The sequence below is a fragment of the Eubalaena glacialis genome, chromosome 1, assembly GCF_028564815.1.
Source record: "Eubalaena glacialis isolate mEubGla1 chromosome 1, mEubGla1.1.hap2.+ XY, whole genome shotgun sequence".
NCBI lineage: Eukaryota > Metazoa > Chordata > Mammalia > Artiodactyla > Balaenidae > Eubalaena > Eubalaena glacialis.
Genome location: NC_083716.1, coordinates 23002461 through 23016407, shown reverse-complemented (window position 1 = coordinate 23016407; position 13947 = coordinate 23002461). Strand labels below are relative to the sequence as shown.

General features: G+C 39.8%; 1 protein-coding gene across 5 annotated transcripts in view; it reads right to left on the bottom strand.

Annotated features, from left to right (window-relative positions):
* Positions 1-13947, bottom strand: part of SORCS1 (sortilin related VPS10 domain containing receptor 1) — a 559510-nt gene that overhangs the window by 56208 nt on the left and 489355 nt on the right. For all 5 annotated transcript variants that reach the window (XR_009701631.1, XM_061197256.1, XM_061197118.1 and 2 more), the window contains one exon: positions 1450-1636. Coding sequence is in view for 4 of the 5 variants with exons in the window: in XM_061197256.1 (XP_061053239.1) it covers positions 1450-1636 (187 nt within the window). In the remaining variant the exon portion in view is untranslated. The remainder of the gene's footprint in view (positions 1-1449; positions 1637-13947) is intronic.

Here is a 13947-nt window from a genome sequence, read left to right as displayed (position 1 = left end):
GATGTGGAGGCGAATAAGGGCTGATGGAGACTTGGATCCTCTAACCCCAAGCCAGCACAGGCACTCATGATAACCTAGTGACCAAGCGCTGGGATTCTGGAGGCAGGGAGACCTGAGTCTGAAGCCTGGCTCTGCCAGACAGTAGGTCTGCAACTTCAAGTGGGTGATTTAAGCTTTCTGAACCTCACTGTTCTTTGTAAAGTAGTGTTTCTAATAGCGCCTACTTCATAGGGTTGTTTTGAAAAGGAAGATCATATACATAAAGAACGTGTTTAGCACAAAACCTGGCACACAGTAAGAGCTTAACAAACGTTAGCTGAAAAGGGGGATGTGGAGTTGGCATAGTGGGACTCTTGCAGAACTCTGTTTAAACTCAAGGAAGGATAGGTGTGTTTCTTTGAAGCACTTGGGTCCTGAGTGTACAGGAGATAAGGATCAAGAATGACTGACAGGGCAGGAAACCTCAGGAAGGAACAATCTCTTGGGGACCCCTAAATAGTCTTATCCACCCACTGGATCACAGCAGCTTAACAAAAGAGATTCTGCTTGGTACTTTCTGTGCTCAGTTTGGTTCAATGCACAAAAGTCAGGTGAGAGGCATGGAATACTGCCTAGCCTTAATACTCCTGGCCTAGAACTTGGAATCTGAACGTGACCATTCATATAAAGGGGCTAACTTTCATTTAAAAGTAAGCCATTTATCCAGCAATCTAAACAAGTCCTATGCCTGTCTGGGGACACCCATACACCAAGCATAAGAGGCATTCATGGCAAACATTTTTACCAAACACAGCTTAGGAGATATCATTGTCTCATTAGGACACCTTTGAACTCCTCAATGGGGGAAAAGCTTTAATACTTTTTGAAACTATTTCTAAATGTAGCTTCCTTAACATTGTTTACCCTCTTTCCCTCTATGCCACCTTCTAGGACCAAATCATCATAGATCAAAGTCCAGGAAACATACTCTTTTTTAAAAAAAGGAACAAAGCTCTAAAAGAATTATCAATAATGAGATATAACATGGGAAGAGAAAAAAAATCAGATGGGGAGAAACTCCATTACTTGTGCTAATGGGGATTGTTCTCAAACATTTCTGACCAAAAAAAAAAAAAAAAACCCAACCCCCCCCCCCCACAAATTCATATTCAATCAACCAGCCCAGCAAGTGGCTCAGGCCCAGCACAGACACAGGTATCGTCTCTCAGAAGCATTTGGAAGAGGCAGAATCAGTGCAAGAGAACAATCTGAAGCAAACCAGAGTCCAGATCACTCAAAACTAAACCCTGGTTTCTTCTTGCTTTCTCCCCACTTGGTTCTCTCACTCTCCTTTCCCCTCCTGCTAAAAGGTAACTGGTGAGCTTCTTCTAGATAAGGAATTTTGGATTATATCTTTAAAAGGACACAATATCTAAAATATGTCATAAACCAACAACAGTAATAACATACAAGTTACATGTAAGTACAGGACGGCGCTGTCAGACCCCAGACTGTTGTCCACCTGCACAGTCACTCGGAAAATGCCCACATTGTGATAGACGTGTTTGATCCCATCTTCCATGGAGCTGAGGTTGACATAAGACACTGCGATGCCATCCCCGAAGTCCACTTGGATGAATGTCCTCTGGACGTCACCCTGAAAGACAACATCAGAGGAAGGGGAGTCGGCGGTGCTTGCCTGCTGCTTCTCCAGGGGTTGGGGCTTGCCTGAGCCCCGGGCTGAAAAGGCAGCCCTGGTTCCCTCCTATAGCTGGGAGCATCTGTCTGTGTGACAGGATCCCTGTGACATTCCTTGGCAGACAGGAGTTTACTAAGATGGATGCTCTCCAAATCTGAAGGGCACCAACTCCCAAAAGTTTCAAGATTTGGAAAATTAAGTGTTTGATTATCAGCTCCAATTTGATATTCAGTTTCTCTGAAGGCTTTGTTTACAGCCTGATCATCCACATGAATAAAAGATTTACATACACAGTTTAAAAAATTCAGCCTCCCTGACATAGTCAAGGACCACTTCCCATGTGTTCTGGACCCCCAAATCCCCTTCTTTATTTCTGGTTCCCTATCTGTGTTGGAGGAAGGACAGGAGACACCTTGCCTTACACATGATATGACATTGGACTCAGCCCTATTATTGTTTAAGATAATGATGGTTATTTTGTTTACATTTCAGCATTTTGTACTATCAAAATGATCTCATTTTATTCTTCACAGAATCTCAGTCTAGAGAAAAGTGGGCAATGTTTGTTCATTTTACAGGAATGAACTGAAGAAAGCTGAAGTGAAGAAGTTTTAACCATTTGCTCAGGGTTACCACAGCTAGTTAGCAGCAGTCTTGGGATTTGAACCCATCGCTCTGGACTTGGGCTTCATTATAGGTGGGTAAGCTCCTCCCAGCTCTAATCCTGTTGTCCCATTAACCGGCTGGATGACTTCATGCAAGTCATTCAGTCTCCTTTGGTCTCAGTTACCTAATCTGTGAAATGGGCATATTAATATCTTACCATCTTAACTCAAAGGTTGTTATAGAAGACATGTGAGTAATCAGTAATCTGTAAAATTCGATAGCAAAATGAATGACTGTAAAAACAATGCAGCTGTAAAAGACTTGCTATATCCCTTTTAAAGCTTGACTGGAATCATATGATTCTAAATTTCCCACTAGTAGGCAGGAGAAGATAAAGTCTGCTTTATAAAATCCCAAACCTGTGAAAAAAAAAAAAAATAGCCTGTGGAATTAGTTGAGATTCTTAAGGAATAAAGTTTCTTAGAAAAACTGACAAAACCCAGCATCCCTCACAGACAGCCCATCGTTTAACAAGTTTTTTTGCTTGTTTTGTTAGCTTTTCCCTTTTTGGGGGTGGGGAAGAAAACAAAAAACCTTTGAAATAGAAATGTATTTTCAATTAAGTAAGGTTCATATGGTATCATATTTTTTGAAAAGGGCAAGTTTAAAATGCTGACATTTAAAAGATTAATTCATAGGGAAAGGAAAAGCAATTCAAATCCTATGAATCTATGTGACCTACTCTTCTGATCTGTGCCCAGCCAAGCACTGTGTGAGGGGGTACACAGCAGTTAACTCTCAGTAAGGACTTGGGCAAAAATTCTCCCGTAGGGTAGGAAAAAGAAACTCCATTCAAAATTATGAAACAAATATCCACAAGCCCAGACATTGTGCAATTACTTGAATTCCCTTTACTAATAAATATAAATGTCAGCCATTCTTGCTGACTTGTCCTTCATTTGGACAACCAAATTGGACTGATCAATTTCTCATTCTGTTTTTGGTCAGTTTCCTCCCATGTTTTCTGTATTTTCAACAGAGTTGCTGCCAGCCAATCCTGGGTTTGGGCATGGAGGAAGAACCCACCTTAAAATCTACTCACGTTATTTGGGACAAGTGTCTCAGGGAAATACCAGGAGTAGCTAGGCTTAACCAGGTTATCTATGGAATGAAACAAGCAACATAGTTTCTGAGAGAGAAAGAGGTTGAGAGACAGACAGAGAGGGAAAGAGACGTGTAGGGTTCTTTGTGGAGACAGAGTGGACATCAGGTAGGGTCACCATTTGCAAGAAGAAAGAAGGGAGATTTGCCTCTCGGCTGATTCTACTTCGGCCTCCACGGAGAGAGAGCAGCTACCCCCGTGACTGGGGAAAGTACAGCTTTGGCTGCCACTGCTTGAGTCTACCTTGCCTTGCTCTTTCTGTCTGGTATTCACCACTCTCCTTGTGTGGCCCTGGACTTAGATCTCTTGTCAGTTACTTGAAACTCCTCCCAAGTTCTGTCTGGATGTCCACTGTCTGTTGCCCTGACAGCATTCCTAACTCTCCACGGTGGACAATGTGCTCCGTGTACATCACAGGTGAAAGGAGGGAGCCTCACAGCATTTGGACTAGTGCATCGGTAGGGCTGCCAATAGAGTGGAGGAGCCAGGCTTTTAGAATATTAGGTCAGGTACAGGGATGGAGATATAGATATACAGATATATGTATATTAGGTTTACCACACATCTGAGAGCCCCAGTGGGTAAAGACATGGAATCCCCCAATAAAATGTGAGATCCCCAAGGCCTCCTGATGTGGACGCAGGCCTCTGGGTTTGGTGTTCTGCACAAGGAGAAGAGAGCATCCAGGGGCCAAGTCTGACAGCTGAAGGCGGCAGACGCACCCCTGCTTGTTGTAGCTTTGCCCACTCCAGTGGAACACACTGGATCTCGTGCCTTTGCCGTCAGGGGCTCTCAGGTGCTTGGAAAACCTAACACAGTTGTAGCTGCATCACTTTGGGGTTCACCTATCATCAACCTCTGATTTCCTTGGGCTGCAATTACCATCTCAGGCAGGGATACCAACCCCTTTTAGAGAATAAGAAACAGAACAAAGGGAAGAATTCCTAAGTCCTAGGTCACCATTTGATTAGGTATGCCTGCCCCGCTTTAATGGGGTCATTCTTTCTTTCTTCTGGTCATTCATTAATTCGACCAATGACAGATATTTATTAGGTGTCTATCTTGTGTCAGGTACTAAATGGAGAAAACACTGTTAAGTAAATTATAACCAACCAAACAAAACAGATGTAGTCTGGGCTTTCTTGAGCAAAAAAACTACTGGTGAGACAGATGGACTTTAATAATCACAAAAATAAATAAAAAGCTATTCTAGGGGATGATGTCAGAGGTCCATGGCATTGTAAGCTTGTACAGCAGGGAGAAGTACAGAGCTGAAAATCTAACCCGATTGAGAACTTCAAGAAAGGCTTCAAGGGGCTTCCCTGGTGGCGCAGTGGTTAAGAATCCGCCTGCCAATGCAGGGGACATGGACGGGTTCAAGCCCTAGTCTGGGAAGATCCCACATGCGACAGAGCAACTAAGCCCGTGTGCCACAACTGCTGTGGCCGTGAGCCACAACTACTGAGCCGGTGCACCTAGAGACCATGCTCCGCAACAAGAGAAGCCACCGCAGTGAGAAGCCCGTGCACTGCAACGAAGAGTAGCTCGCCGCAACTAGAGAAAGCCTGCACGCAGCAACGAAGACCCAACGCAGCCAAAAATAAATAAATTAAATAAATTTAAAAAAAAAAAAGAAAGGCTTCAGGAAGAAGTGATATCTGAGCTGAGAAGGCCTGAAAGAAAGAAATTAACCAAACAAAGGACATGAGCGAGAGAGATGGAGGTGAGGAGTTCAGGCAATGGGCACAACAGGAACCAGGTGTGCAAGGGCCCTGTGGCAGAAGGGATGACACAGTTAAAGGAAGCTAACGATACAGGCACAGGAGAAACATGTGAAATTAGACTGGAGGGGAGACGATGACATTTTAGGACTTGGCGGCCAAGTTTCTGACTTCGATCTTTCTCCTAAGAGCGATGGGAAGACATCAGTGTTTGAAGCAGGGGTGTGGGGGAAGATGGCATGATAATATTTTTAATTCAAAAAGATCACTCTGGCTACAATATGGAGGATGCACTGGAAGGAGGCCCAAGTATTCTGGGAAGCCAATCAGGCGATAGTTCAGGGTAGATGATAGGTAGATTGATATATGAGTTGCAACAGGAAATTACACTCACCTTCCTGTTAAATTAATTCCCATAGTTTATTGGTTTTGAAATCAATGGATCTCAGCCTTTGATATCAAAATCTCTTACAGAAATTAAAAGAAAAAAAAAGCTGATGTCCAGTTATCATCCAAGACCCACCTCCTGGTTCGGGACCTCTGGGGAGGATGCTCGGTCCTGCTGTGGCCTGAAAAAGGTCCACAGCTGATGCTGGGCTGCACCAAAGGTTGAGGCCCACTGGTTCAGACTGTTGAACGTTAGGTTTTCTTGTGACCGAATTCATCTAAAGATGAATACAGTACAACACAAGCTGATGCCATTCCTATTCCACCTTGGCACAATGGTGAAAGTTTTCCCAGGATGTTTTAGGATTCTAAGTGCTAAGGATGCATTCATAGAGCCAGGAATGGAAGAACTAAACTCACTGTTAGTGACTGGTGCACAATCACAAAAGTTCCATGACACACTCGGTCAAGGTCAGTTCTCTAGGAAAACGAGTTGCTGGATAATATGAAGGTAGTTTGTAGACAGGGCTGAGATGTACCCTTAAGGCCTGCATCTTCAGTACCTAACACAGTGCTTGCAGATGATTCTTTTCTGTTCAATACATTTTGAAATTTTAAAAAAGAAAAAATAAATTTTGAATATTGTGCATTTCTACCATGCTTGTTCATTAAAGTGCTTTCTTATATATTATCTCATTTGGCTGTTTGGACCTTTGGGAGACACCAAGGGAAGATGTTATTTCTATTTGCTATACCAGGAGAACTGGGGCACAAACAGGTTAAACAAGATGCCAAAAGTCTCATAGCTAGTAAGAGGCTTAAAAACAGGTCTAAGATGATTTGTGGTTTAAGCTTTATCCTTGCAGCTCAGTCCTTGTTGAGTTCCTTTCATTGGAATTTACTTGCAATGCCTTTTAGAGTGAGAGAAAGGTGATAACAAAGGCAAGCCTCACTTTCTTTTCTTGTTTAGACTCTATTCCTGGCTTTGACCGTTTCCCCCTTCGACAATATTTTTGCTTATAAGTGGAAAGATGGGTTGTTGTGAACTCCATACACTACCCTTATGTCTTCCCTCTGGTGAAGCAGTGTCACGTTCAAGCCATAAGGAAGTTAGAGAATATGGGAAATGATCGGCATTCATAATCAGTAATCAGGAAAATCTTGTGTATCAAGAGGTACTTTAATCTAATGACAAGTCATTCCCGAAACACAACCTAGGCTGGGAAATATCTAGACTGTCACATAAAATTCTTTAGACCTAATGCCATTTAGTCACATGCCCTAATATAGACACAGAACCGAGAGTACTAGCTCAAAAGAAGTGCCCAAGAAAGGCACAAAAGCCACGTGAAATCCACACAGGGATTCTCCAAGGGCAGCACTGGCTTCTGTAATAGAAAAACAAATATATCAAATGGCCACAATGAAGTCAAGATTAACCTGAGAAATGAAAGGTGTGTGAACCTATCAGGTCCTGTAACAGGGCTTCAGAGAAAAATGGGAAAACAAATGCTACAGTAACTCAACACTGAGAGCAAGACCAGAAATGAGACTCCAAGACCCACCTGAAGGCATTAGGGACCCACTGCAGATAGAAACTGGGCTCTTTTGTCAGAGGCTGGTCCTTGCAAAGCTCGAGGGTGGGCCTGACTCAGGTTTTACTGAAATTCAGTCCTGGAAGGTGCCTTACAGTTTATGCAGCAAAAACTACATTAAAGTGAAATACCTATAGTATAACCTATTTTTAAATGCATAAAATAACACAGTATATGTACTGTAAGTCTGTATGTGTTTGCATGAGCATAAATGTGCTGGTTAAAACAACCCAGCCTGTTAACACTGATTACCCCAGGGGTGAAGTGAAGTGAGGGGTAGAGGAAGATCAGCAGGGTTAAAAGAGAGGAGTAAAGGAGGGGCAATAAAGATTTCACCAAATTTAAAAGAAGCGGTGGAGTAGGGGATAACATAAGAAACATCACAAAACACAATAATTTATCCCTACTGTTACTATAAACATTTAAATATTAAGTATATAGGAAATAACCAGGAGGTAACACAGACATTGGTTAGATTGATCATGAGATACAGCCGACTTTGGTCTTGGATTTCTATTGTTATTTTAATGTTTTTTGACCACAGTATTTGAACAAAGATATCACTAGGGGCATTAAATGCCAGAAACAAAAATCAGACATTTCAGTCTTTCTTCTTATGGCTAAAGGTATTTGGGCAGGATGGGGAGTGTGAAATAAAAATAATCCACATTTTGGGAAGGTAAATTGGTGCAGCCACTATGGAAAACAGTATAGAGTTTCCTCAACAAACTAAAAATAGAGCTGCCATATGATCCAGCAATCCTACTCCTAGGCATATATCTGGACAAAGCTATAATTCAAAAAGATACATGCACCCCTATGTTCAGAGCAGCACTATTCACAATAGCCAAGACATGGAAACAAGTTAAATGTCCATCAACAGAGGAATGGATAAAGAAGATGTGGTACATATATAAAATGGAATACTACTCAGCCATAAAAAAGAATGAAATAATACCATTTGCAGCCACATGGATGGACCTAGAGATTATCATACTAAGTGAAGGAAGTCAGAAAGAGAAAGACAAATACCATATGATATTACTTATATGTAGAATCTAAAATATGACACAAATGGACTTATCTATGAAACAGAAACAGACTCACAGACATAGAGAACAGACTTGTGGTTGCCAAGGGGGTGGGGGCTGGGGGAGTTTGGGAATAGCAGATGCAAGCTATTATATTGAATGGATAAACAATAAGGTCCTACTGTATAGTACGGGGAACTATATTTAACATCCTGTGATAAACCATAATGGAAAAGAATATGAAAAAGAATGTATATACATGTATAACTGAATCATTTTGCTGTACATCAGAAATTAACATAACAGTGTAAATCAACTATACTTCAATAAAATAAATTAGAAAAACAAAAAATAATCCACCTTTGCCTTGCATGTCCTACTCCAGGGTATGCGACTCAGGTTAGCAACTTTAGACTCAGACTGGCAAGGCTTTTTATGGCTGAGTCTCAAGAAGAAACAGAAAAGGAGATAACTATGGTATAATGTTGCTCTGGCCTCCAAAGAAGAGATTTTGTCAGCAGGTGGAAAGGAGTTCATGGAGAGAAGTGCTATCCCCCTTGTGCTTATTCAATAAGACTGACCTCTGGCATGTGACTTATTACGTGAATTGTGCTAGTTAAGATTGTTCTAGAACATCCCCTGATGGTCACTAAGGGAAAAGAGAGAGAACATTTCTCAAAAGTTTTCTGTCCCAGAAATAATAACAGCATTTCTCTCTATAGTTTCTCATTGGATCTTTTTAAAAAATTTTTTTAATATTTTTGTTATATATAGCTTTTTATTTTTATTTTTTTAAACATCTTTATTGGAGTATAATTGCTTTACAATGGTGTGTTAGTTTCTGCTTTATAACAAAGTGAATCAGCTATACATATGCATATATCCCCATATATCCTCCCTCTTGCGTCTTCCTCCCACCCTCCCTATCCCACCCCTCTAGGTGGTCACAAAGCACCAATCTGATCTCCCTGTGCTATGTGGCTGCTTCGGACTAGATATTTTACATTTGGTAGTGTATATATGTCCATGCCACTCTCTCACTTCTTCCCAGCTTACCCTTCCCCTTCCCCGTGTCCTCAAGTCCATTCTCTACATCTGCGTCTTTATTCCTTTCCTGCCCCTAGGTTCTTCAGAACCATTTTTTTTTTTTTTTAAATTCCATATATATGTGTTAGCATACGGTATTTGTCTTCCTCTTTCTGACTTACTTCACTCTGTATGACAGTCTCTAGGTCCATCCACCTCACTACAAATAATGCCATTTTGTTTCTTTTTATGGCTGAGTAATATTCCATTGTATATATATGCCACATCTTCTTTATCCATTCATCTGTCGATGGACACTTAGGTTGCTTCCATGTCCTGGCTATTGTAAATAGAGCTGCAGTGAACACTGTGGTACATGTCTCTTTTTGAATTATGGTTTTTTCAGGGTATATGCCCAGCAGTGGGATTGCAGGGTCATATGGTAGTGCTATTTTTAGTTTTATAAGGAAACTCCATACTGTTCTCCATAGTGGCTGTATCAGTTTACATTCCCACCAACAGTGCAAGAGGGTTCCCTTTTCTCCACACCCTCTTCAGCATTTATTGTTTGTAGATTTTTTGATGATGGCCATTCTGACTAGTGTGAGGTTATACCTCATTGTAGTTTTTCATTTCTCTAATGATTAGTGATGTTGAGCATCCTTTCATGTGTTTGTTGGCAATCTGTATATCTTCTTTGGAGGAGAAATGTCTGTTTAGGTCTTCAGCCCATTTATGGATTGCATTGTTTGTTTTTTTGATATTGAGCTGCATGAGTTGCTTACATATTTTGGAGATTAATCCTTTGTCAGTTGCTTCATTTGCAAATATTTTCACCCATTGTGAGGGCTGTCTTTTTGTCTTGTTTATGGTTTCTTTTGCTGTGCAAAAGCTTTTAAGTTACATTAGGTCCCATTTGTTTATTTTTTTTTAATTTCCATTTCTCTAGGAGGTGGGTCAAAAAGGATCTTGCTGTGATTTATGTCATAGAGTGTCCTGCCTATGTTTTCCTCTAAGAGTTCTATAGTGCTTGGCCTTACATTTAGGTCTTTAATCCATTTTGAGTTTATTTTTGTGTATGGTGTTAGGGAATGTTCTAATTTCATTGTTTTACATGTAGCTGTCTAGTTTTCCCAGCACCACTCATTGAAGAGGCTGTTTTTTCCCCATTGTATATTCTTGCCTCATTTATCAAAAATAAGGTGACCATATGTGTGTGCGTTTATCTCTGAGCTTTCTATCCTGTTCCATTGATCTATATTTCTGTTTTTGTGCCACTACCATACTGTCTTGATTACTGTAGCTTTGTAGTACAGTCTGAAGTCAGGGAGCCTGATTCCTCCAGCTCCGTTTTTCTTTCTCAAGATTGCTTTGGCTATTCGGGGTCTTCTGTGTTTCCATACAAATTGTGAAATTTTTTGTTCTAGTTCTGTGAAAAATGCCATTGGTAGTTTGATAGGGATTGCACTGAATCTGTAAATTGCTTTGGGTAGTATAGTCATTTTCACAATGTTGATTCTTCTAATCCAAGAACATGCTATCTCTCTCCATCTGTTTGTATCATCTTTAATTTCTTTCATCAGTGTCTTATAGTTTTCTGCATACAGGTCGTTTGTCTCCTTAGGTAGGTTTATTCCTAGGTTTTTTATGCTTTTTGTTGCAATGGTAAATGGGAGCGTTTCCTTAATTTCTCTTTCAGATTTTTCATCATTAATGTATAGGGATGCAAGTGATTTCTGTGCATTCATTTTGTATCCTGCAACTTTACCAAATTCATTGATTAGCCCTAGTAGTTTTCTGGTAACATCTTTAGGATTCTCTATGTATAGTATCATGTCATCTGCAAACAGTGACAGCTTTACTTCTTCTTTTCTGATTTGGATTCCTTTTATTTCTTTTTCTTCTCTGACTGCTGTGGCTAAAACTTCCAAAACTTCCAATAATAGTGGTGACTGTGGACAACCTTGTCTTGTTCCTGATCTTAGAGGAAATGGTTTCAGTTTTTCATGATTGAGAACGATGTTGGCTGTGGGTTTGTCATATATGGCCTTTATTATGTTGAGGTAAGTTCCCTGTATGCCTACTTTCTAGAGGGTTTTTATCATAAATGGGTGTTGAATTTTGTCAAAAGCTTTTTCTGCATGTATTGAGATGATCATATGGTTTTTCTCCTTCAGTTTGTTGATATGGTGTATCACATTGATTCATTTGCATATACTGAAGAATCCTTGCATTCCTGGGATAAATCCCACTTGATCACAGTGTATGATCCTTTTAATGCACTGTTGGGTTCTGTTTGCTAGCATTTTGTTGAGGATTTTTGCATCTATGTTCATCACTGATATTGGTCTGTAGTTTTCTTTCTTTGTGAAATCTTTGTCTGGTTTTGGTATCAGGGTGATGGTGGCCTCGTAGAATGAGTTTGGGAGTGTTCCTCCCTCTGCTATATTTTGGAAGATTTTGAGAAGGATAGGTGTTAGCTCTTCTCTAAAAGTTCGATAGAAATCACCTGTGAAGCTATCTGGTCCTGGGCTTTGTTTGTTGGAAGATTTTTAATCACAGTCTCAATTTCAGTGCTTGTGATTGGTCTGTTCATATTTTCTATTTCTTCCTGGTTCAGTCTCGGAAGGTTGTGCTTTACTAAGAATTTGTCCATTTCTTCCAGGTTGTCCATTTTATTGGCATATAGTTGCTTGCAGTAATCTCTCATGATCCTTTGTATTTCTGCAGTGTCAGTTGTTACTTCTCCTTTTTCACTTCTACTTCTATTGACTTGAGTCTTCTCCCTTTTTTTCGTGATGAGACTGGCTAATGGTTTATCTATCTTGTTTATCTTCTCAAAGAACCAGCTTTTAGTTTTATTGATCTTTGCTATCATTTCTTTCTTTTTCATTTATTTCTGATCTGTTCTTTATGATTTCTTTCCTTCTGCTAACTTTGGGGTTTTTTTGTTCTTCTTTCTCTAAGTGCTTTAGGTGTAAGGTTAGGTTGTTTATTAGAGATGTTTCTTGTTTCTTGAGGTACGATTGTACTGCTACAAACTTCCCTCTTAGAACTGCTTTTGCTGCATCCCATACGTTTTGGGTCGTCGTGTTTTCATTGTCATTTGTTTCTAGGTATTTTTGATTTCCTCTTTGATTTCTTCAGTAATTTCTTGGTCATTTAGTAGTGTATTTCTTAGCCTCCATGTGTTTGTATCTTTTATAGATTTTTTCCTGTAACTGATATCTAGTCTCATAGCGTTGTGGTCGGAAAAGATACCTGATGCAATTTCAATTTTCTTAAATTTACCAAGGCTTGAGTTGTGACCCGAGATATGATCTCTCCTGGAGAATGTTCCATGAGCACTTGAGAAAAAAGTGTATTCTGTTGTTTTTGGATGGAAGGTCCTATAAATATCAATTAAGTCCTTCTTGTTTAATGTATCATTTAAAGCTTGTGTTTCCTTATTTATTTTCATTTTTGACGATCTGTCCATTGGTGAAAGTGGGGTGTTAAAGTCCCCTACTATGATTGTGTTACTGTCGATTTCCCCTTTTATGGCTTCTAGCATTTGCCTTAGGTATTGAGGTGCTCCTGTGTTGGATGCATAAATATTTACAATTGTTAAATCTTCTTCTTGGATTGTTCCCTTGATCATTATGTAGTGTCCTTCTTTGTCTCTTGTAATAGTCTTTATTTTAAAGTCTATTTTGTCTGATATGAGAATTGCTACTGCAGCTTTTTTTGATTTCCATTTGCATGGAATATCTTTTCCATCCCCTCACTTTCAGTCTGTATGTGTCCCTAGGCCTGAAGTGGGTCTGCTGTAGATAGCATATATTCAGGTCTTTTTTTTGTATCCATTCAGCCAGTCTATGTCTTTTGGTTGGAGCATTTAATCCATTTACATTTAAGGTAGTTATTGATATGTATGTTCCTATTACCATTTTCTTAATTGTTTTGGGTTTCTTATTGTAGGTCTTTTCCTTCTCTTGTGTTTCCTGCCTAGGAAGTCCCTTTAGCATTTTTTGTAAAACTGGTTTGGTGGTGTTGAATTCTCTTAGCTTTTGCTTGTCTGTAAAGGTTTTAGTTACTCCATCGAATCTGAATGACATCCTTGCTGGGTAGAGTAATCTTGTTTGTAGGTTTTTCCCTTTCATCACTTTAAATATGTCCTGCCACTCCCTTCTGGCTTGCAGAGTTTCTGCTGAAAGATCAGCTGTTAACTTTATGGGGATCCCCTTGTATGTTATTTGTTGTTTTTCCCTTGCTGCTTTTAATATTTTTTCTTTGTATTTAATTTTTGATAGTTTGATCAATACGTATCTTGGCGTGTTTCTCCTTGGATTTATCCTCTATGGGACTCTCTGTGCTTCCTGGACTTGATTGACTATTTCCTTTCCCATATTAGGGAAGTTTTCAACTATAATGTCTTCAACTATTTTCTCATTCCCTTTCTTTTCCTCTTCTTCTTCTGGGACCCCTATAATTCAAATGTTGGTGCATTTAATGTTGTCCCAGAGGTCTCTGAGTCTGTCCTCAATTCTTTTCATTCTTTTCTCTTTATTCTGTTCTGCAGTAGTTATTTCCACGATTTTATCTTCCAGGTCACTTATCCGTTCTTCTGCCTCAGTTATTCTGCTATTGATTCCTTCTAGACAATTTTTAATTTCATTTATTGTGTTGTTCATCACTGTTTGTTTGCTCTTTAGTTCTTCTAGGTCCTTTTTAAACGTTTTTTTGTATTTTCTCCATTCCA